We start from the raw sequence: 25613 nt of genomic DNA, 5'->3' as shown, positions 1-25613 counted from the left end.
TTTTTGGATGGTCATTTTGGGGTCATCCGAGGTCATCCAGGGGTTACAAATTTTAATTAGAACATTTTAATGTAGGTCCTATAATTTTTCCATTTGAAACATGTCAAATGATAAAAACATTTTATTGGCCTTTTCACTGAAAAAATTATGCAAAAACAATCTGGAGCAATGACATAATTATTTTGATTGTGTGTAAGCCAATTAAGCATAATTAGCAATGAATTCCTGACTTGGCCCCATTTCTAGTTGACTGCTGATCTAGGTCTATGCTCCTGTTCATCATATTGATAGCTTCACGCTTCCAGTTTACCCACGATCTAGAAAACCATCAGAGCCACGATGTCATTAATTTTAATTGCAATGAATCTCATTAAGATTATTAATGACATTTTGCATTATTTGCTGGCACCATTTCCTGGTGAACTGTCAATAGCCTTGCCCTTCTATTCCCTACTCATACACTCCCAAGTAAGAGGGCTGTATCTGTTTTGCTATTCACTTGTAGGTACTGCCGTTTTACTTTGGAAGAAGACTATAATTGACAAACACCTGTCTCTCAAGTAGATATCGTATTTACTCTATTAAACGCTCCCCTTCTATTAAATGCCTAAGAAAAAAGTGACCAAAATACAGAAAATTTCCATGTCCATAGCATGTAATCATTGTAAGTAAGCTTAAAACTGGCACATCATGATTGTGAAATTTCATGGACAAATTCTATTCTAACTTATGCTTCCATCCAATTCATCACATATAGTAGAATGTGCATATAATTGAACAAAATAAATGGCATTCTTGCATAAAAATGCACTTACAGATCTATTTCGGTAGTGTTTTCCGATAATATGTGGTTCCTGTGCGGTTGTCGCCATGTTGAATTTTGGGAATTCCAGAAGTCGTATTATAAAAAGTTTTTTCCTTTAAAATTCACTTCTAATAAACAGCCCCTTTTCAAGATACCCCCCATGGCGTTTAGAGTAAAGCCATGATTTTTCTGTGTTACAAAATTTAAATTCTGTGTTACAAATTGGACGATTCCGTGATTTTCCGTTTTACATTATAAACCACTGAAAAGGGAATACAAGCATGTTCTTAAAAGTGTAATTTGTCTTATATAATTATATGTACATTTTTACTGTAGTCTCCAATCAACATCCCCATTAAAATTAAGCATCATCAATTGTCTTGTGGGTACTTCCAATAGCTGTATCGGCCAGAATTTTACATTGTAGGCCTAGAATAAATGCTAGAATGGATTGTTTAATGGTTGATTACTGCTAAATTATCACTTTTCTTTGTTTTCTTTTTCAAATCAACACAGTTAGACATTTTACACAGTTTTTCACTATTTTGTAGCATTTTCAAATTTTCGAGAGCAAACCCCAAATTCCGTGAATTTTTCTGTTTTTCTGTATTACGGAGAAATCATGGCTTTAGTTTAGGTACATACGGTATGCAATTTCCACTTATCTGTGTGGATACTTCATTTTTGCATGGGATATGAATGACGGCTGATGCACAATTTATATCCCATTTCATGGCTGCAATGGACCAGCTGCAGTGAAAATTTGAACTAGATTTTTACGACCTCTTTATAACAGAATGCCTGAGTTCATATCCATAGGCCTATGAGGGCCTATGAAATATCACAAGCAGTAACACCAGTCTCTTGTAAAATATCTTAATTCCTCAATGGGGTCTTTACCCTATTCTAACTCATGAATATCTTATACACCCAGAAACAGTTCTCCCATGACACCTTGGTGATACCTTCCTTGGAACTGGCAGCGAGATCTTTGCTACCCTGCTGCCACATTTTTTTGTTTATTCCATTATACTAAATATATCTTTGACCTAAAATTTAAACTCCTGACACTGAAATCGCAATTTTTATGGTATAAAGTGGTGGAGAATGAGGATACCAATTGGGTCATTCATCTTTAATGAAACTTGCCGTTCAACTTACCATTAATATATTTTGGTGCATTTTCATTCACTTTTCACAAATTAACCAAACAAGTGGAGCAGTAATATAATTTATTGTGATTGCATCAGTTCCGATGAAGCATAAAATGATATTTTTGCAGACTTGGCACCGTTTGATATGTTTTTCTGATTGGCCCAAACCTTCATACATCCCCCATTAAACCCTGTTATCCATATAATCCAGAACAATGTCATTATCTATTTTAATTACCCCCAACTTCGTTAAGCATATTGATGATATTTTGACAGACTTGGCACCCTTTCTCGCTTAATATTAATTGCTGTATGCTCCCATAACACTTCTTAACCGCAGGATCTTTGCCCTTTTGATAATCGTCTGCCTGATTAGATTTTAATCATCAAGAAAGTGATGTTCTTCGAGCGCTGCAGAACGGAAATGAAGTTTATTCTTTAGGGTAGAAAATTGGATCGCATTCCACAAGGGATTTTATTCATAGTCAGATTGCATATTTTCACAATCTTTTTTTGTAAAAGTACATATTGATTTGGTATAATAAATATTGGCATGCTAATAAATTTATAATTGGGTTTCTATATAAAATTGGCAGCTTGTTTGCTGTAAATCAATTTTGGAAATTGCTCTTCTCAGGGACTATTATATGTTATTAAGGGTGCTATCAATTTCTTAAACACTGTTATTTGGGAAAATAGTTCTGTAATTGTCTGAGTGCATTCTGAACTAATTGCCGCTTGGGGCGACACTCATAGACTGTAAGCGCAATATGTTTATGCTTCATGGCACCGGGGGGCACTTCAATATGAAATGGATATAGGTGTAGGGCTGGTACTTTCACAGTAAGGGGCATTCGGTGAGAGCAAAATGTAAAAAATATGGGGTCATTGGGTGAGAGCATGATTTTTGGCATTCGGTGAGAGCAAAATGTAAAAAATATGGGGTCATTGGGTGAGAACATGACAAAAAACAGCGTCAAAAAACCTCGAAAATCAAATTTTTTAGTTCAAAAGGCTTCAAATTTCTTAGTTTTGTTCAAAAATAGGTAACAAAATCAGTGATAAATGAAAGTTGCTGTTCAAATTGAAAAGTACTGAGGGTCTTTGGGTGACAGATCAAATGGAAAAATACGGGATCTTCGGGTGACAGAACATGTCAAAAAAATATGGGGTCTTTGGGTGAGAGCGACACTGAAAAAGGGGGTCTTAACAGCCCTACATACGCGTCACCTCCAAAGTGGGAGTGCCCCCCGGCAAGGCACTGATTGCGTCGTAGGAGAACCACATATTTTGACGCAGAATTGTTTTGTTTGGTTCTGTGGGCAAGGACACAAATATTCCCAGAATCCATGTGCGTAAATCCAGGGGATGTGTGGACATAGGGGGTAAATGGATTTTAACTGAAATAGCCCATTTTGGAGCAGACGACACTGAATGAGTGACTCCATTTGAAATCTACACCCTCTGTGTGGAACAGCGTTCGAAATGTTGGTTGTCCGGTTGCCCGGGACAACTAAAAAAGTCGCCGGACAACCAAAAATACTGATTCGGTTGTCCGCCGGACAACCATAAATCTAGCCAAAAGTCACATTTGTAGGCCTACGGACAACCAAAAACTTAAAAGGACAACCAGAAATTGTAATCTGGTTGTCCGTGGGACAACCATTTATTTTTCCTAAATTCGAACACTGGTGTGGAACATTTAGGTCATGTCTTCCATAGCCGGTATATATTTTTCAACTGGAATAGCACAGTAGATAACAGCAGATGACAGAGACCTACTTATTGGAAGGACTTATGTATTTATTCAGAACATAAGACTGATCCCAGTTGGTAAAAGTACAGGTTGTCCATGATACTAGCGAGATCAAAATGAAGATAAAACATGATAGCATCAAACTTGATTTCCATAAGCCTCATGTGGAGGTGCTTAATGGCACGCAATATTGTTTTGCAAGTAAGCATGTGAAGAAATATCATGTATAGCTGGTTATGTGTGCAATAGAAGTAAAGATCTTTTAATACAATATTACCCCCAGGTGAAATAGGGCACATTTTACTCAAAAGTTTTCCTAGGCATATCCGTCAGGAGTATCTCCATTTATTTGTAATCCAGAATTGGATTTAACTTGAAAAAAATTTTCTTCAAATTGAACCAACCTACTCCTTCCATGACATTTAGCAAATGGGCCTAATTCCTGGAAACCTGGGCAGCGCCAGAATGTTATTGACCACTTCCCATTGGCTACCACAAACAATAGACCCTAAACGTCACTGGCCTTGCATAAAGCCGTAGCTAGGCAGCCAATCAATCAATCATATTGGACCAGGCTATTTCACAGGAGGTAAATCTGTTTATTGCATAGATACACTCCTAGTTCATGTATAATAAAGTTTATTGTAACTAGCCAACTCCCTTGGCATAGTCAAGGGAGGGGGAAACAAAGCCTCCCTTTCCCCTTCCCCCAGTGGGATGCTAGCTGCCCTGACATTTTAGATATTTAGGGGTTCTTTTGTACTTTTTAGTCCATTTTTGACCATTTTTGTCAAAGTTTGCGCCCTTTGAAAGTTGCCTTGCCACCCCCCCCTCCCACTCTCTGACAAAGTGCTGGCTACACTACTGGGTGTGGCGGGCCTGACTGAACCTTGAAAATTATTGTTTAACCAGCCCTAGCTTGCAGGATACATTTCCTTTCAACTAGTCAAAAACTTAACATCACTAATTCCCCCCTCTTAAAATTCATCTCCATGCCTCCCTGGGGAAAATATCATATTGATACTGATAAAAACACAACCATGGCATATCATTTATACACAAACACGCCAGAAAAGGATTTAATATTGTATTTATTGTGCAAATAACCGATCTCCATACCCCTGAGAAATGTGTGCATCTATCAGGGACTAACATTTATGCTAATTAGCCTTCCGAATTTTACGTGTTGAAGGTCGCACTTTACATACATCAGTTAAGATCAAAAGAGAAGCTAGGCTGTTCTAGCACTGGCTTTTGAGCTGTACTCTGATACCTGTATGATGATGTTCCTCGCTGCTCGCTGTTCGAGAGGCGTCACGGTTCGTGAACGGGGCTAGTTCTACGCTGTTCTTCATGTCAAAAAATGACACAGAATTTCTAGTGCACTTGTGTATAATATATGTAATGAACATAGGTGTACATGGACTCAAAAAAAGTGCTTTTGTGTGTGTGCAAAAGAAGGGGCTGTGCGATAATATTATCTGGAAGTACTAAAGCTTCATTATTAGGTAACCAAAATAGAAACACTACACTGACTGTACTAGTTAACATTTTACGTTTCTGTTTCATCTTAGAACTGTGACTAGTTTACAACTTACAATTCAATAAGGTAATTCAGCGAACAATGGGATATTCCAGTTGAAATCCATATTACACCCCCATGGAAGATATGACCTTAATCTCCCACACAGGGGGTGTGTATTTCAAATGGAATCACCCATTCAGGTAACCCCATTTGATATTCACACTCCCTGTGTGGTAGAATAAGGTTGTGTATTTTACAGAGGGTGTATGGATTTCATCTGGAATAGCTGAATGGTTAACATTCTAATCGATTGAATAAAGATGCGTCAATTCTTGGCACTCACTGCAAACTTATTATGCCGTGTGTGAGATAAGTATTCGACTATAAATAATACAGCACTCATCGGATAAGGGGAAAAAACGAAGGCTGGTGTTATAATGCAAGCTTGTATAGCTCTCTACAATAAGCAGTTGTTCCAAGATCTCAGATTTAACTGCCTCTAGTGTTAATTACTACACAGAATTCTCACTCACTAGGATCCACAACATGCTCATCTATCAGGGCACAGTTCTTTAACCCCAATTCATTTGTACATTCATTGAATGACCTTTAAAAATTTTAGTACATAAACTCATACTCTGCAACTTGAGGTCGTATTTAGCACTGTTGATTGTTTAATTGAGGTTATTGAACTATGCCATTGGGATGAGGCCATTGTGGTCCATAGTAACTGGCGTGTTTGCAGGTCTAGTCAAATATATCTCTCTTCCAGACACGGCACGTGCCATACGGTACAATGTAAATCAAGCCAGATTTGAAGTGAAAGAAGCGAGCTCGTGGAGGAGATTTAGAGATGAAGGTTGCCGGGGGCAACCTATTCTGCTTCCATCAAGAGGAGATTTTAGTCTAATTTATATCGCCCTCTGGTTTCAACTGGAGCATTGTCGTGTCGCAGATTAAAAAAGAAGATGTTTTTACGGAATTAACTTCGTCTGATTGTAAAATATAAACCCAACACCTCGCACTCCATTACAACTACATACACTGTATATTATCTCGAACATGTTAAACTAGATGTGCTAAGATGTTTGTGCCTAGCTCGGCTCATAAAACCCAATCCAATTGTCGGAGAAGAATGATTCGGTCTCCTGAGCCTCGTACTTGTTTATAAGTATGCTGGTTCAACGTCTCCCTTGTGCGAGTTTTTTTGTGTGTGTGCAGGACTGTCCGCTTCAAGTCGCTAAATATTGCTGTTGGTAATGTGTGGCGATGATGAGGTCGGGGAATTCGGCAGGCTCGTATTAGTGATTTGACTTTAATGCGAGGCCAGTCTGGTGACTGGACTAGCATGTTTGTTGTCTGGTTTGTTGATTTAATAGTTGTGTTTGTGAAAAGAACATAAATATTTCCAAATTAGTTATTTCATTGTGAACAAAATAATTGTCTGTTGGTCAAATCCAACCTACAGCATTGGTCTTAATGTAGTAGCACTATCTTCAATTTATTTATGTCGACATGTATGTTGCAATTATAGAATCCTGATATTAATATCATGTCTGCAATGTTCATATTGTCTCCAAACCTCATTGTTATCCAAATTTGATGTTAGACAACCGTGGACGTGTGTATGGTGTTTTCATCGCCTAACCGTGGACTAAAATATCTGATTATTTTGTGTATGATACAAAACTGAATTTTACCCATCAACTGCTGATGGTATTTTTTACACGTATGGTCTGCAATTTTGAGCAAGTATCACTCAAATGCATTTTGAGGGTAAACACATAAGCACCCCCGTCCCCACACACACACCCCTGCAAAATAGTAAAAATTGGTGCTGGAAGCATCACTTTCAGTGGTTGTACCTCACTGTTTTGTATTGAGCTAAAGTAAACTAAAACCTCTACATGCAGTGGTGCCGCCATGGGGGCAAATGCCCCCAGTCAGGACTCTTGCCCCCGGTTGCTCCCAGACAAAAACTTAAAAAATACGAAAATTTCCACTTTTTGCGGTAATTTTGTGCAAATTTTGTTGATTTTGCCCCCCCTAAAATTCACTTTGCCCCCCTAATGCCCCCCCTCTGGAAAAAATTCCTGGCACCGCCACTATCTACATGCAGGTCAAATTAAGCCCAGGGGTCAAAGCTGACATCCAAAAAGTGATTTATTTTGTATCTAGCACTCAATATCTCCACCATGCGTGCTTCTTCCTTCCATCTTCCAATCAATAAGATCTAATCAATAGGTCTGTTATTTATGGTCATTTTAAAAAGCATTTTTTAAATCAAAAAATTTTGCTTGAGATATTATATCGATTTTAAACCACAAGAAAATGAACAGAATATTGCATCGACCCATGCAGGAAGGAAGGTACAAAAATGTAATAAAATTGAATTTTATTTTATTTTTCTGTTAAATAATGTAGAAACCAATACAATTGTTCACAAGTTGTAATATACAGTAATAATATATTAAGTTTGTGACAGCAGGATATGAAAGTAATGAAAAAAATTTGCTTGATTTAATGCATTTTTTCAAATTTGTTACTAAATTTCAAAGTTAGGAATTAAAATGTTGTGTGTGCATGTTATTTACATGTTTTACTAGGAGCGTTAGCACTGCTTTCAGGTTCCATTTTATTAGTATACATCCATAGTATAGACCACTTGACATCATTGTTAATCAACAGAGGTGAGGGACTGGTCTATCGATATGCTTGAACGAACCACTACAATGTTCAATGGCTTTCTTGTACTATATGAAATGTGGTGGGCGATTTAAAATGCATGTGCCCTGAGCAAACTACGATGTGTATGCACACTGCAGGGCAATGAACAATGGAAATTGCCATAATTCGTGCGCATACTACCAGGCAATGATGTCACATGTCAAGTGGTCTATACTACAGACCTGAAACGTTTTGCTTTTTAGCAGATTTCAGCTTTTTTATTGCTCAAATTTATGTGTTCTCTTGTTATATGCAGCCCAATTAACCTCACTTTCACGCTGCTTTTCAGTTGTTTTTTAGCATTTTCAGCTTTTTTCACTCAAGATCAGGTCTGGTACCATCGCGATATATCCTGGCCGATGTCATCCCTGCCTTTCCTTGATCTTAGGAGCCATCAATAATTATTGCCATTTTCACTTACCTACAAAGCGTACGTAAGAGGGGGAAGGGGTAAAATTCTGGGCATGTGTACGTAAGAAAAATGGCAATTTGTTCGAGTAATAAAAAGAAAATATTGAAGTGAACAATTATGATATTTTCCAATATTCTATTCATAACTTAATAACCAATTGACCTAAAAATGGAATTATTCAATAATATTTATTGTAACAATTTCAATAACATGCCAGCAATGGTTGTCTATTAATTTTGAGTCTTAATTATGCAGAGTGGTTTTATCTTACCTTTTGATTAACCCCATGAGAACTACCTGCCTATTGGTCAAAAGAAGTTTTCATTATAAATTGGGCCAATCAGCAACATTGTTAGAATAATTTCACCACACACACAAAAAAGGGGTGAATTATTTGCAAAGCTCCATTCTGATTGGGGATTAAAGTGAAGATATCACATAATTGACCAATCAGAGGCAATGTCAGATCAGCAGGTAAGGCTCAGGGGGTTAATTTATTTCATATCAAAATATAAAAAGCATTTTCTATCCTGCACTAAGATGGTCAATGTTACAAACAAACATAAAATGAATAATGAATAATTACACTCTTGCATTGTCCAAAATATCATATAAAAATTTACCAAAAAACTTACGCTTTTTGCCCATTGGGTGTTTTTTTAAATATAAATTAATCATTTTTCATTGGCACTACCAATTATTGCTAGTTGTGTAGGATATACAGTAAGCCAAACTAGAGTGATAACCGCACCATAGCTGAACCATGTGGCTTCGGCAGTTTATTGTGGTAGGCCTATACCACTGTCACCCGGAGTCTGTAATGGACATAATCTCGAAATGCTACGAAGGTATGACCGCCCGAGTGGTGTTAATGAAAGAAGAAAAGTAAAGAATATACTTCAAAAGACCTTTGACCTCTGTATGATCCCCTTAATGACCTTAAATGAATTTTAAAATATTTAAAACATGTTAAGAATGTTATAAGGATCATTGCATTTAAATTTAAGCTCAATTGAAGCATTTTGAAAACTTGACCTTTGACCCCTTTATTGCCCCTTAATGACCTTAAATGAATTTAAAAATATTTCTTTAATGTTTAGAATGTCATAAGGATCATTGCATTTAAATTTCAGCTCAATTGGAGCATTTTGAAAACCTTGACCTTTGGCCCCTTTATGACCCCTTAATGACCTTAAATAAATTTTGAAATGTTTTAAACATGTTGAGAATGTCATAAGGATCATTGCATTTAAATTTCAGCTCAATCGAGCATTTTTGGTTAAAATGACCTTTTTTGACCCCTGGATGACCTCTGATGCTTGAAAATATTTTTATTATATTCTTTATGTTTTCCTCTTTCATATGACACCCCTCATGGGGTCATACCTTCGTGGCATTTAGAGATATGTCCATTTCAGACCAAATGGTTAGTGAGTTAGTAAGCTAGTAACTTAGTAAGCTAGTAACTTATTACTGTAAGTTAGTAACTAAGTAAGCTAGTAACATTTACTCATATAGGCTGATACCATTTCATGGTTCAGCAAAAATTAAGGTACCAGTTGTGTTCACCCCTATATATCCTAAATAAAGACAAGCATGTCAAAGTTAAAACAAGCATCAAATACCTGTACACTTTAGCTCTGATTTAAGACCTTATTTGTTGAAATTGGTTGAGAATTAAAGAAACGGTGATCTAAAACCTAATGAAGAAACGAAATCAAAAGTTGCACTTTTGTGTTCTAATCAATGAAACGCTAGTTTTAATGTGCTAATCAATGGAAGCACGGCACAAGTTCTCTCGTTCCAATTCTGACATATTTGTCTTTGTTTAGGATATACAGGGGTGAACATAACTGGTACCTTAATTTTTTGGCTTATTGTAGGATTGAAGGTATTACAAAAATACCATCCTCTTAGGATTTGTAAAATTAAGAAGAATTCGTTATATAAATTTATAATTGTCTGGAATCTGAATTAATTAAGCTACAGATATTAAACTTGGCCTACATACATCCAATAACAACTGTGCTTTAGTCTATATTACCTGTGGGTTGTTCTCATTATTAGATTCAATTAGATCTGTCATTTTTTATTGCATTCAAATTTTAATTGCATCTTACAATGATGATGATAGTAGTTAATAATGAAACAGCACACATCTGCAAAAATCATGCCGAGTTTGAAAATTGAGAGATTGCCATATCTGAAAATGCAATTTTATACCTTTCTGGATACTTCATGGCTCATTTAAATTGGCAATTTGCTACCTGCTTTTGATTGTGTTTCCATTATGCGTACAGGTTTTATCGTCATTTCATTTTCTTCATGGCTCATTGAAAAAAATATGTTCTTTTACCAATTTATTATACTTTAAAGTGCACATAAAAATCTTTAAGTACTATGCCAGAGTGGTGCTGTAAAGGGTAAAACTTTTAATTGAAATTGGTTTTCAGAAGAAATATAATCATGGGGGAGTATGAAGAAAGGAGCTGAAATATTTATCACTATATAACCATGAGTAGTAGAGTGATTTTTGGCGGATTTTTCAACTGATGGAAATCAAGACTTTTAATTAGTAAGGATTAGAAGAGGAAAAGAAGGAGAATATGAAGAAAAGGAGAAGAAGTGACAAAACTGGAGATAAACTTGATAAAAAAGTTATAAAAAAATGATGAAAATATTCTTGCAAATAAACAAACTGAATGCCACCATTTACTGGACTAAATATTACAAATGTTTCACCATATAAATGCTGTGCTTCTTAATTTTGTATCATCAAAAGTTGATTAAAGAATAAAAAGTACAAATTAAATGCAAAAATCTGATGTTTGATGAATCTTTAGTTTTTCTGATTTAGTAAAGCACTGAGTGTGTCTAAAAATAGTTATTCTGAAGGCAAACACCTATACTCGTTCAATGACCGCCATAATTTCTAACAATTGGATGGGCATTCCAATCAAATTCTGCCGTTGTGGAGGAAATTTGAATTTTACCAATTCACAATCCGTGCATGATGAGATTTTTGCTGTATTTTTGTTATATAATAACAATAGAGAACAGAGGTGTGTTGTTATCAAGTGGTTGTCATAGTAACGGTTAAATATTTGTCAAGATTGTCAAATAAAGTATAATTGCACTCATGTCTGTACTGACATCAAAATAAGAAAGAGTACAATTTGATCAAGTATTATTAGATGTAGACTTTTTGAAAATTTCTGTCTATTTTTGTCGATTTCATATGATTGATCAATCAAGCAATCTGTACAAATTTGTCAATTCTGGTCAAATATTGCTTCAGTTTTAAAGTCTTTAGACTGAAAATAGTAAATATTTTTGTATGAAAAGATTGTTCTATTGATGTTGCCATATGTTCAAGATTCATGAGCTATAGACGAATCCAATTTCACGCATTCCTACACCTCAGTGGCAGCCATAGCTGGGCCCCCGGCGGCTCCATCTCACCTAAAATGTGAAATGATGTGGCCTTGGAGGGTATTTTAAACTGCATTCTATCATCCGTGTTACACTTAGACAAAAGAATGATGACAGTTTACAACACAAAAGAATCTTATCATCAAATTTTAAGCACCTTTAATCCACCCAATTGGGCAGTCACAACACCAGTTTGGTGCTGCGGAGACCCAGTAATGGCAGACCAAATCCTTACCATGACTTGGCTTGTTGGATTCGTCTATTAAGATACAATGAACAGAAAGATTTCTGGAAAGACAAAAAAGAACCATTTTGGGGTTTTTTCAATTTTCAAAAACCTTTTCTCTTGGAGAGTCCTATATACAGAACAGCCAAGAACCATTGTTTTAATTGTAAGTTGACAAATTTTATTATAACTAGCAGAAATATCTTCAAGCCTATTGTAATTTTATGTATTCTTATGTTAATATAAGAAGTTTGAAATTAATTTTCATGCTAATAAAATATTGTCTTCTTTTTCTTCTTTACTGTCTTTACAGCATTATGGAACACAGTTTGTAATGTGTCTTCGATCATGAAGTGCGCCAAAGAGAGCTATCTTCATTTCTACCCCAGCCCCTGACGTATCAGCACACCAACGACCAAAACCCCTGTCGACGCCGGCATCGGCTGACGACACCTCCGCAAGCACCACCCCCAATCTGAAAAGCACCCTCGCAAGGTATATCCTGGCCAGGTGTCAAGTTGCGTTGGAATGCGATCGCCGATTAGAATGCGCAGACAAAGCGTCATCACGTGGTGTGTCTTACTGTTCGTAATGTGGAACCTTGCGGCATATTACATGTTCTCGAAAACGGCACCCGATGTAGAGAAGGTAAGTCTTTTTGTATGTAGTTAGGTTTAAGTTTGTAATGATAGACATTTCCTATCAAGGGTCAAAGGTCAGGCCCTCATCAAAGGTTTAAGATAGACTGCTGCCCTCATTCGTCGACTCTCTGGGTTGACAACTGAGAAAACTATGTGGAAAAAATGTGACAAACTTTGCAACTTAACAGGTTCTCTTGTGGCATGAGCTTGCACAGTTGTGTCCAAATTGATCTTTTGACCAAACTTGTTGGTGTTAGAACTTCAGAGTGTGATCTTGTCACAATAGCGCAGTACATGGGCGCCGCAAGTCAGTCGCGCTGTAGCGCACAACCAAAGTCGCATAGAATATTTTCATAAGTCCGACACGCTATGAACTGCAAGTTATTCAGTCGTCACTACGAAGCATAACACATTTCATGCGCAGTGTAGACGACTGATGGAGTTTGTCTGTCTGTTTGTTTGTTTGTTTGAAGATTTTGCTTCTTCACATATCAGTGGAAATCACTTGGGTAGGGTCTGTGCATCCGTTCTGCACAGTGCCAGTTGTAATAGTTGCATTAAAGATGAGCACACATTTCTATATTAATATACAATGTGATATACCGTAGAAGCATATATGCCTCTAAACGAGGGTTTTTTTTAACGAAAGATATGAAAGGCCAATACCCTTCTCTAAAACATTGCAATAGATTGGTCTTACAAATATACATGTTTGTACAGCCGCCTTTATCAGTAATATAGTTGTTCAAACTCCAAATAACGTTTTTGTTGAGAGTGTCTGCCTCTTGTCTCTTGTGTCAAAAAAACCTCATTTAGAGGCATATATGCTTGTAGACGGAATTTTACGGTATCTTCCTTATTTCCTAATGAACAAGGCATAGGTTAATCAGGGCAGCTAATATACTATACAGTGTGTTCTAAAAAAATTGACCCCATTGGGTTTTTATTTCATTGTGAAACCATGCTGGCTCAAGCAATGTATCTTATATCCATAAATTGTGACCTGATCTGATCCATTCAGGTCAAAGTTGGAAATGTTTTAAAATGAGTTACTACCAATACTAACTCTCAGTACTTACACAAACTGATGTTGAATGCCAGTGTCTCTTGAATACTTGGTTGCAAAGTTATGAACCTTTCATATGTCCATTTTTGTATGTTTTTTATTGTTTTTTCTCCTCTCTTTTTGCCTAGGACTATATCTTAGTTTCATTATTGCTGACTTTAGCCAGGCTGATTGGATCAGATCTGGTCTAGCTGTCTTTTAGAAAAGAAAAAAAATGGAAATATAAAGATGTACACTTTTGATAAGTACTCTTGCAAATTCTAGGATACCAATACCATATATATATGAGATGATGATTCAGTTGTTTGTGATGATGGGTTTGCTGTCTGTAGTAATGATGACATAGAAGGTCAATAGGTAGACTCATCAAATTCTAATCAACCTTGTTCTATACTGATTAGGCCATGACTCTTTTGATTAGACCAGCTAGGCATTAGATAAAATATTGCATGCAATAATTCAGACAAACCCTTTTACACAGTATTGAAATTGAAACGTGAAATTATTTGTACTCAGTTATGACCGGGGGTCACCGCCCATTGTGGCCTGTACACCATCCAGCGATATAAAAATGCGTAAAAGGGTAGTTTTTTTCGTGGGTAGGCACGACACGCACATACTGTGTTTAGGGTGTCAAAAACATGAAATATTGGAAAAAAAGGCAAAATTGCAATTGCTAATACGCGGAAATAAAATTTAGGGTATGAAATTTGATGCAAGGAATAAAATCCTGTTTAGGGTGTGAAAACAGGCGCGTGTTACCTGTTAGGGTATTGTTTTAGCCAAGGGCTAAATGCTTGTTTAGGGCGCTTTTCAAAAGTTGATTATCGCGGATGGTGTACAGGCCACATTGGGAGTGACCCCGGTTATGACCAACTTGTAGGGATTTTTATGCCTCCACTGGAGGTATAATGTTTCCTGGTTGGTCGGTCGTCTGTTAGTCATTCCATCCGTCCGAGGTTTCGAGTGCAATTTCGCGGAACTTGTAAGGCGTATAGTGATATGACTTGGTGGAAGGTGGAGATTGCCGGTTTTCAAATTCCACTATGTTTTCATCGCAAAATATACTAGTTTTAATTTATTTTTTACAATTTTTCTGCCCAGCTCTAAGTGACATCCCAGTGAAATTGATGCATGTCAAGGTGGAGGCATTGTAAGCGACACATTGCATCGATAACCGTGCAACCCGAGCTGAAACTTCAAAAAAAATAAACCTCTGAGTACTAGTGTATCATGTGAACATGTCCTTGTTCTATTTTGCAAAGGAAATCAAAACATTTATGCTGTATAACCTTTTTCCCATCATTTATGACCTTTTCATAGAGAAGATTACCTTTCCTTTTATACAATCAAGGTGTTATGATGGTAATGATAGCATATTAAACATTTAGTAACTTTTTAACCCTTTCCTTAACATGTGAGCATATTCGTTATTAAAAAGAAAACCAAAGCAATCCTGAATTTATAAAGTTTAAAAAGAATATCATGCTAATCCTTCAAGAAGGATGGCTATCCGGGGAGGGGGGCTCGACAAAGCCGAGGAGGCTGAACAAAGCGACCTTTCCAAATTCAGTGTAGTTCAAGAAAAAACCTTTTGCTTCCTGATCCTTGTGAGGGTCACAGGAAAAAGTTGGCCAAAGCTATGGCAAATACACCCTTTTACCATTGGGGTTAGGATTAACTAGAGTTAGTGTTAGGATTAGGGTTAAGTTTTAGGATTAGGGTTAGGATTAACTAGAGTTAAGTGTTAGGATTAGGGTTAAGTTTTAGGATTAGGGTTAGGATTAACTAGAGTTAAGTGTTAGGATCAGGGTTAGGTTTTAGGATTAGGCTTAGGATTAACTATAGTTAGGTGTTAGGATCAGGTTTAAGTTTTAGGATTAGGGTTATGATTAACTAGAGTTAGGTGTTAGGATAGGATTAGGTTTGTTTTAGAATTGGGGTTAATTTTAACTAGAGTTATGTGTTAGGATTAGGTTTGTTTTAGAATTAGGGTTAATATTAACTAGAGTTAGGTGTTAGGATTATGGTTAAGTTTTGGGATTATGGTTGTGATTAGGATTAACTAGAGTTAGGTGTTAGGATTTGGGTTAAGTTAGGGTTAAGATTAAGTTGTTAGGGTCAACTTGTTAGGGGTAGGATTATGGTTGGCAGAGGCAAACGCTTCCTAAACATTGCTCCATTTTGTGAATCATCCCATGAGCACTCACAGCACATACAGCGTTAAATATTATTGGATGGACAAGACACAATGTAACGCTGCAGGCAAAAGAAACAAACAAACGACGTTAATTTGATTAATGTGGAAATGGTTTCCACGTTATGCAGTCCATCTGCTTCAATCCATGATGGGGCTTTTGGGCAAAGAATTATGTGTGAGGAAAGCGTAAATAAGGAAAATGTGACCATGTTAGTGGATGGATTTGGACAGCTGTGTTTTTGCAGGATACTGGATTTTTGTATTTATTGGAAGCAGTATGCAGCAGATCTCAAAGGGTCTATTCCATTTGAAATTTGCCATTATGATACCTGTTGTAAGATTTTAAGTCTTCCACAGAGGGAGTATGTTTTTCAAATGGAATCATCTAGGGGAAACTATTTTGAAACACATGCTCGACCTGTATATGGCTTTACGTACATCTGCCACAACTGGAGTGAGTATTTCAAATGGAAGTTACCCAAATGTCTATTCTATTTTGAAACCTGTACTTCCCATGTGGAAGATTTTGTTAAAGTCTTCTGCAGTGGGAATGTAGATTTCAAATGGAATAGGCCCATTTCATCTCCATGATGTGGGGTGCAAAAAATTGTGATGCAACTTTTGAAACAATAAGCATTATATTGCACCATGTACATTTTCAAACAATATACTGCACCCAGCTTAGCTTCAAAAACCTTCCTTCCTTCCTTTTAAAAGTTACGAAGTTATAATCTCATCTTTGTACAGGGTGTATCAAAAAGTTTGTTACCTACCAGTTTTGATGTTTATTGAAAGCCTGCTTCTTCCAATTCTGCAACATGAGTTCTCTTGAGATGACCAGAATATGTAGTTTTATAACCTCTTATAACACTTATTTGCAAATTAAGTGAATCTTGTGTTGCATTTTGATGAGGCAGTCTTGTCCATAATCGCTGGAAATAGTGTGGGTGCATAATGAATCATTCTAACCCTAACACCCAAAAATCTTACAAAATCTTACGATGAAAAAATCTGGGCATGCATGAATCCCAGGGTCTGCGATGACGCAATCACCCGAAGTGTTATATGCGGACGGAATTGCTGGCCGGGCAGCAATAACCTGTGTAGCTACCGGTCCGTGGTCGTGTGCTTGGCATGCGAGGGGTCAAAGGTTGAATCCGGGGTGCCAAGTCAAAATTCTTCTTCTCCTTGACTTTTTCGGATCTTCTTTGACTTCCGATCCCAAAAAGCAGGGTCCAGTGTTAGGGTTAACTAAGATGTATTTTTCCAGATTAGAGCCTACCCTAATACAGCGGGGCCGGTGTGCTTCTAAGGTGATGTATACAGGGACGTGCCACCCTAATGGGTCTGTTTTTACAATTAATCCATAGACATGTGGTAGGTTTTTCACAGAAAGTTCCTTAGATAATTTGTGTATGTTTAGAAAATTTGTCCAAATATGTGGTATTTTTTGACAGATAATCCTTAGAAATGGGTCCATGCTTTGAAAGAAAAAATGCCCTGAAAGAAAGGAGCAAAATTGTGCCATTAGAATTTGGTTAGGTTTTGAAGTTTGGGTGGCACGCCCCGTTAAAAGGATAGAAAAATAAATCACCGTTCTGGCTTAAGGAATGGAATAATTCATCTTTCACCTTGAGATTATATTTCGACCATCACACTCATAGACGGCTAATGTTTGAATGCCACAAAATCCTTCTTTTCTGAAGTTTATATTATATATAAATATGATTTTATTTCATCCATAATTTGATGCAGATTACATAAAGCAAGAAATCTACTTTCATCGTCGTAATGAATAAATCTGAATTGTGATGGTATTTTTGCGGACATTCACCCTGTGTCTGTCTGGCCATGTGTTATTCCACTCCATCAAGTAAAACAATGACATGCAGTCTGTCGGCAACTATTAACTGATTCTGTGTCGGGACGGTTTTAGTATTATTCGGTATACATCATACATGCTCATCTTGAAACATGCAGGGTGTCCCAAAAAAGATTAGTATACCTATTCATGGGGCAAGTTATCATAGTGAAACAATGACATGCAGTCTATCTGCAACTATCAACTGATTCTGTGTTAGGTCAGTTTCAGTATATTCCCTTTAAAGGAGTATTTCAGGGTTTTATCATCTTTTTATGGTATTTTTCAGTAGATAAAAACTTGATTTCCAAAATTTCAGTTGATTCTGATTTCTTGTTTGCGAGTTATGCATGATTATGTTTATTGCATACGCTTAAAAACTTTATTCCCAAAATTTCAGTTGATTCTGATTTTGTGTTTGCTAGTTATGCATGATTATGTATACAATGCTGTGTTGTGATTTTATTCTGTCAACAAAACATAAATACAAGTTTAACAATATTTTTGCCAAGCAAATTTTTTTTGCAGAGATTTCCGATGGTATAAAGATCTCAACCTTTTTTTAATGGTGGGAGATGAGGCAATGGATCACAAAATACTCGTTTAAGGTTGGTCTTAAACCTTGAATTCTGGAAACTTTTTGGCCTCATAACTGCTAAATTGTTGGTCTAAAGTATATACAAGTTTTTGAGGGTTCTTTTTATTGCAAAAACCACAAGACACTTATTAGAGGGGGGCTGTTAACAAGAGAATATATTGGGAATCATTATTATGAATTCTGCCAACCCTTAATTGTCATTGGCTTAAGAAGATGTTTAACATTGCAGGGCTGAAACTTGAAAAAATTTTGGTGGACCACCCTGGGGGGGGGGGTGCTCGAGGCCTCGGAGCCAGACAATTTTGCAAAATATAGGTCACAAACACCCATTTTCCCTCTAGTTTGTCACAATTTTCTAACTTCACCTAGGATTATTGGGGGGGGGGGCTATTATTATTGAGGTGGCTGATGCTTGTAATGTTGTATGCAATAAACATTTTGTCAGTGTTTCAAGGCTGTAACAAAAATAAACCAGAATTGCATTACCAACTACACTTGGGTTAACAATGATTACATTAGAATTGCACAAATGCCACTGCAGCGCAATTAAGATTCCAGAGAGGTAATTGAGCAAAGATTTTGATCTAATCAGTCTTGCTTTTTATCCTGCCGACATTGGAGCGCTGTAATGTCAGAACCATGGTTTTGACATTACAGCGCTCCAAGGTCGACATTGGGCGCTGTAAGTCCAAAAAAAAAAAGTTTGTTTGCTTGTCCTCCACCGACTGACCCTAATCTGGAAAATCTGGAAAAAAGGTTTTTTTTGTTTTACTGTTCAAATGATACCAACCCTAATTTTGGAAATTCAAGAAGTTTTTATTTTCTTTCAACATTTTTGACATCCTGAAATGTTTTCTTTACAGTTTCTACACACTTCTAAACTGTTTTAAAAACATGAATTAAGTGGTATACAGTAGAGATATATCCAAATACACAACTAAGCTAATTTAAGGTAAACAGTCATGTTTTGGCTATGTTAAATATTAAAATAAAATATTTAAAAAAAAACCCTGACCAACCGACCCAATTATGAAAAAGTTCTGGAGGACAAGCAAACTATCTTTTTTTTTGCCTAATGTCAGAACCATGGTATTTACAGTGCTCATGGAGAAAATTTCCCTTCTTTTTCCCTAGTCCTTTAAGGGTAGACGAGGTACTGTTGGTCGAAGCAACCTAAAAATCGATTTTTATTATCTAGATCAATATATTATTGAAAATTAACACCTTGATGTTTTGCAAAAGTTAGTTCTACAAATCGTATACTTTGCAAACTTGCTTAATTTATTGTTCTTAATGAGTTATACGTTTTACAAAAGTGTTGTTGTTTCAGCCCTCTTTACAACGTAACTCAAGAACCGCAGCACCTATAAAAGTATATCTGTGATATTTTAATTCTTCTACACGCTCGCTATGAATTGACCAATGCAGTTTTTGCCAAAGCTCACTACCATTCGTAAGATGCTGTGAACTACCAAATCACAACAGTTTAAAATAATTAATAACCTTAAACCACAGCATTTTACAATTTCTTCGGCTATAACGATTTCAACAGAAATAGCAATAACACTTGTTTAGGTGCTTTCAAGCTTCGGTGAGTTGTCAAGAGCTTAAAAGCTGAGCAGTGACAGTGATTGAGAAAACGAGTGGACACTGACTAGTGGACAAGCCCAGTACATTGACAATCCACGGACTAGCATCAGGCTATTCCAGTTAAAATCCATGCAGTCTTGATGAATGATTTGTCCTTAATAATACTCCACACAGGTGGTGTAGATTTCAAATGGACTCACCCATTCAGGTAACCCCCATTTGAAATGCACACTGATGATTAAGGTCATGTCTTCCACAGTGGGGTATGAATTTCAACTGTAATAGTCCATTCATTGTTACCAATCCTGTCAGTTTGGAAGCCTAATTGGGCAGCCTAACTGTTGAATATATCTGGAGCTGTGACTTTGACCATGTCTAGTCCTTCCAGTAGTAACCAATGGTGGCCATCACAAGTTTTGGTTAGTTGGGTGACTTTTTGATTATTTGGCTCACGATTTGGGCTTTTTTGGGGGGGGGGGGGGTTGCAGCAACCCTGCTTGCATTTCCTTCAACTGCTTTGAAATGTCCAAAATAAAAAATGGAAGACTTTTTACATGTTAGTCCATGATGGATGTCAGTGTGCACATTAATTTTGAAGCAAGTTGGATGGCAGGAGCCAGATGTTCCCAGGTTTAGCCATTTAACTAAAAAATTATTAATTGATACATTGTTCTTTGTAGGAAATAGGTCTTCCAGTTCTTGAGTTAAGGCCAAATATCAAAACATAATAAGTTTTGAGTGTCCCTCCCCACGGAGAAAAATCATGCACATGGGGCAGAAATGAAAGAAATGAATCGCAAATAATTTTACTGATAACTCATTTTGCCTGATAACGTACATAATTTTAACTAAACTTAATGTAGCTAATAAAAACACCATCATCTTTTTCTGTCATTTTCAGATCCATACATCAAGGCAACTGTCAGACAAACTGAACAGACTACAAGAGAGACTACAAGATCAGATGGATATAAATGAACAGCTAATTAGGGAAATAGAAGAACAAAAAGAACAGATTCTCAAAGGTAGGGTGACTCTACTGTTACAAACTTTTTGGGGCGACCCCTTATTTATCTTGGAATTGGATTTTGCTTCAATTTTTGGTATTTCTAGATTGACTTTGCATTTGTTTTGTTGAAAAGTATGTGTTTAGAATAAATAATGCAGTTGACGTAGTGCATTTTCATTGAGAATTAGTTGAAAATTATGGATGTATACAAACAAAAAAGTATGATATATTTATTTAGAACTTTTTCCCCAGAATTTTAACAGTATTTTTGAGTGTTCACTCTAAGGTAGTATGATAGTCTAATGTATCTTGTAAATAATTGCACATTTGAGATGTTAACATGAATCTCTACAATGCTGTTACTTTTACAGATAAGAAAATTAGAACGCTACATGAAGAGAAGAAAGCCAAAATAGAAAGAGCTCAGCGAGCCGTAGATGGGAAGCCCGCCCTCGCTGCCAGAACATTTGCGCAAGGAGAGGACAGTCCATATCCGTACTCTAGTTATATCATTCCTGTACTAGTCATCGCATGTAATAGAGCACCAGCCATCACAAGGAGTCTAAATACATTAATAGAGTAAGTGTACCATTCCAGTTGAAATCCATACATCCCCTATGGAAGACATGACCTTAATCTTCCACACAGGGGGTGTAGATTTCAAAATGGAATCACCTATACAGTTAACCCCGTTTGAAATTCACACTCCCTGTGTGGGAGATTAAGATCATGTCTTCCATAGGGGGGTGTATGGATTTCAACTGGAATAGCCTATTTAATTTCAATTAAGGTTAGCAACTATTTTATTTAAACTGTTGCGATTTGGTAGTTCACAGCATCTTGTGAATGGTAGTGGGCTTTGGCAAAAATTGCATTGGATCATTTCATAGCGAGCGTGTAGAAGAATTCAAATATCACAGATACACTTTTGTAGATCCTGTGGTTCTTGAGTTATGTTGTAAAGAGGGCTGAAACAACAACACTTTTGTAAAACGTACATAACTCAAATCAAGCAAGTTTTCAAAGTATATGATTTGTAGAATGAACTTTTGCAAAACATCAAAGTGTTATTTTTCAATAATATATTGATTTAAATAACAAAAATCTTTTTTTTTTTTTGGCCACTTTGACCAACAATACGTCGTGTACCCTTAATCCAGTTGAAATTCACAATATATGTTTTTGAAATATAAGTCAGTGTCGTTCCTTCATCAGCTACTATTTTTCAATTCATGATTCTTAGTGGAACACTCAAAGTACTTCTAAAATACAAAATCTTCAACATATTAAATTTAATCTATCAAAGTACTACTTTCTTTGACAATCTAAATGGGCTATTCCATTTAAAATCCACACTACCCCTGTGGAAGATGTTAGAAATAGCTTCCATAGGGGGAGTATGAATTTCAAGTGAGATGGACACATTGACAGCTTCATTTGAATTTTATACATCCTCTGAGAATGATTTAACCTGAATCTTCCACAGAGGGAGGGTGAGTTTCAAATAGAGTTTATTAATGTGCAAATTCCATTTGCAATTCATATTCCCCCTATGGAAGATATTGCCAAAATCTTCCACAGGGGGAATGTGGACTTTAAATGGATTAGCCCAAACTCACTGGCACTAATAGAAAGCATCCTCTTCTGCAACACACCACATATATACCTCATCCAAGATGGCTGCATTGTGTATTGTTTGCCAGCGTTATCAATTTAAATGTCATCTTTTCAATTTCGGAGACAAAAAACCAATGATACGTGCGTAATTTGAGGGATACGTTAAAACGTCTTGCCCCAGTTATGTCAGAGAAGTTGTCAGAACCTCTGCTAGATTTTATGTCAGCGTTAAACTTATTTCCAGCCTAATAGCTATATTTGGCATATCACTCTAAAACAGTTTGAATTTGTGTGCATTAATTTCTGTAATTTTGCAAAAGGTTTCAGGCACTTTTGTTTAATTATTTACAGAAAGCTCAAATTATAAGACAATATCTTAACTCTCTCCATGCGGTTTGTCGACTGCAGGCGACAAGTTTTAATTATTTTTTTAATTCAAAATTTTGGAATTGTGCATTTTCACGACCTAATTTGAAATCAAAATGAAAACTGCATTAAAATGAATACAAACAACCCTAGTATTGGGTCAAAGGCTCAAGTGATGGCTCTCGATATTTTGAGAAAATATTTCAAAACTTGAACTTTTTATGTTGAAGGCTATGGCTAGCATGTAGAGCATTAATGTTGTGGGATTAGTTTTGTTCTCATTTTAGTGAAGCAAAATGATGTAGAAATATAATTGAAGACCGAATTAACAAGACTAGTTTGCGTCTGGCGTCAGTTCAAAGGTGCGATGTGATTGGTTGCTGACCTGCGCAGTACGACATTTTTGCCAGGGCGTCATACGCAAACTAGTCTTTTGAATTCGGTCTTCAATTATAGTGTTATGGTAGAGCATAACATTCCACTAATGGTTTTACTCTTATTTATACACTATTGTATTATGGGCTATATGTATATCCTGGATACTTCCCAGTATTGGGCTATTCCAGTTGAATCCATACACCCCCTATAGAAGACATAATCTTAATCTCACACACAAGGGGTGTAGGTTTCAAATGGAGTCACCCATTCAGGTGGATTTCGACTGGAATAGCCCATTTTTCATATGAGCAGAAAATACAGGGGTTTCCTGCTAAATTGTCATCACCACTGTTTTGAAGTTTCATCAGAATTTTTCATAAAAAATGAAAACGAAAAAAAGAATTTATTGTATAGTTTGGATTGTAAGTGAAAAGTGAATCAAAAAATAATTGCATAAAAAGGGACCAAGAAGCTTAACATTTACAGTAGTAGATTAATACTTTTTTTTCTTCTTCTTCCTTTCTTGTGATCCCTCAGAAACAGACCATCGGCAGAACAATTTCCAATTGTAGTAAGCCAGGACTGTGGTGACAAGTCAACTGCAGAAGCTATAGCCAAATTTGGTGACAAGGTCACACATATAAAGGTAAGGTTAACAATGTCACGTGAAGATAGTGCCCCTCGTCTCTGTTCATGAATGAGTAAGCGGATCCCACTGATCATAAGCTGATAATGTTGGTAAAATCGATCATGGGATACTGCCCCTTGTCTCTGTTCATGAACAGGTAAGCAATTTTCACTGATCATGAGCCAAGACTGAGTGTGGTAATACACAGTTTTTAACCTGATAAACACACTACAAAGGATAACAACAATGTTTGCTACTATTCGCCAGCGAAGTGTTACGTGTAATCCGATTTATCACCATGCCAACTGGATCATGCTTTTGAGTTCTGCACCACGATCGATATGATCGCAACACAAAATCTATGGCATGTACTACCAATTTCAAAAAGTGGGTGATCCACTTACCACAGAGTTACGTAACCACTTCGCTGGCAAATTTGGGCTATTCCAGTTAAAATCTATATACCCCATATGAAAGACATGTTTTTAAATAGAGCCGCCCATTCAGGTAACTCTATTTGGAAGATTAAAGCCATGTCTTCCAGGAGGAATATGGATTTTAACTGGAATAGCCCATCGTCAATAAAATGTTGGAAAATACTAGCAATATAAATGCATACACGAAGGAAAATGAATCAATCCTACCCGACCCACATACATTTGAAAACACTTCACAGAGTGTGCAGATTGAAATTAGACACGTTGAGTACACCCTGCATATTTTTCTAACAGCTTTCCTACTTGATGCTACTACTAGGAATAAATTTAATTTATTATGCTACCATCAGACATACATTAGTTGCTAATTGATCAAATGTTACTCTTAAATATGTGTCGGATGAAGTTAGTTATATTTGGAAAAGCTAAGCAAAGCAACATCAAAAATGGACGGTTAATTTGATTTATTGCACTCTAAATAATTTGACAAGGAAATACAATAGTGACTTAAGTAACTCACCCAAGGCAGGATGTCAGCCTTGTGTGTATTTTCATATTGGGAAAGTAGACATTTTTTGGATAAAAGTTTTTTACACATTTTATGTACTTTTGTTTTTAGTACAAAATTAAAATATGCAATTATTTTCATTCCGTTTGGCGTATAATGATGCAACATTTTGTAAAGTGACACATTTGCAAACATGGAAAAAATTTTTAAATTATTAAAACGTAAAAAATGAATTACATGAAAATCAGCTATTTGACAGCATTTTCATGTCAATATAAGCAATGATGATTTTAGATGCAAAATGGAGTATATCTCAAATGCTGCCACATGTATTTTGTATACTAAGACGGCACACTGGGTCACTATAAGTGGGAAATTTTAGGCATTGTTTTGTATCATATCTTAAGCGGGCTGTATCTGTCTGTCTATCTATCTGTCTGTCCGGCTATGCGTTTCGCCGTGCTTCGACGCATCGCGCTGGAATTTCGCACATAGATAGGTATCGGGAAAAGCATGTTGGCCATGTGGTTTTCAAGGTCATCGGAGGTTAAGGTCAAAGGTCAAATGGGGGAAATACCCCACGTGGATACAAAGCAGCAAGTGGATTAAAAGAATCCAGTAGACAATCTACAACAAGTTTCAAGCTGCCCAAGCGGGTGTCATTCAGCTTTTGGCTA

At 36.5% G+C, this 25613-nt stretch overlaps 1 protein-coding gene across 1 annotated transcript in view; it reads left to right on the top strand.

Moving 5' to 3' along the window:
- LOC140142011 (alpha-1,3-mannosyl-glycoprotein 2-beta-N-acetylglucosaminyltransferase-like) overlaps positions 1–25613 on the top strand; it is a 111926-nt gene that overhangs the window by 51236 nt on the left and 35077 nt on the right. The window contains exons 3-6 of the mRNA XM_072163913.1: positions 12351–12685; positions 20895–21018; positions 21374–21581; positions 23901–24009. Of these exons, the coding sequence (XP_072020014.1) occupies positions 12566–12685; positions 20895–21018; positions 21374–21581; positions 23901–24009 (561 nt within the window). The 5' untranslated portion in view covers positions 12351–12565. The remainder of the gene's footprint in view (positions 1–12350; positions 12686–20894; positions 21019–21373; positions 21582–23900; positions 24010–25613) is intronic.

Source organism: Amphiura filiformis, chromosome 20 (genome assembly GCF_039555335.1).
Source record: "Amphiura filiformis chromosome 20, Afil_fr2py, whole genome shotgun sequence".
NCBI lineage: Eukaryota > Metazoa > Echinodermata > Ophiuroidea > Amphilepidida > Amphiuridae > Amphiura > Amphiura filiformis.
The sequence above is the reverse complement of the archived record's forward strand: the minus strand, read 5'-3'. Positions and strand labels throughout refer to the sequence as shown.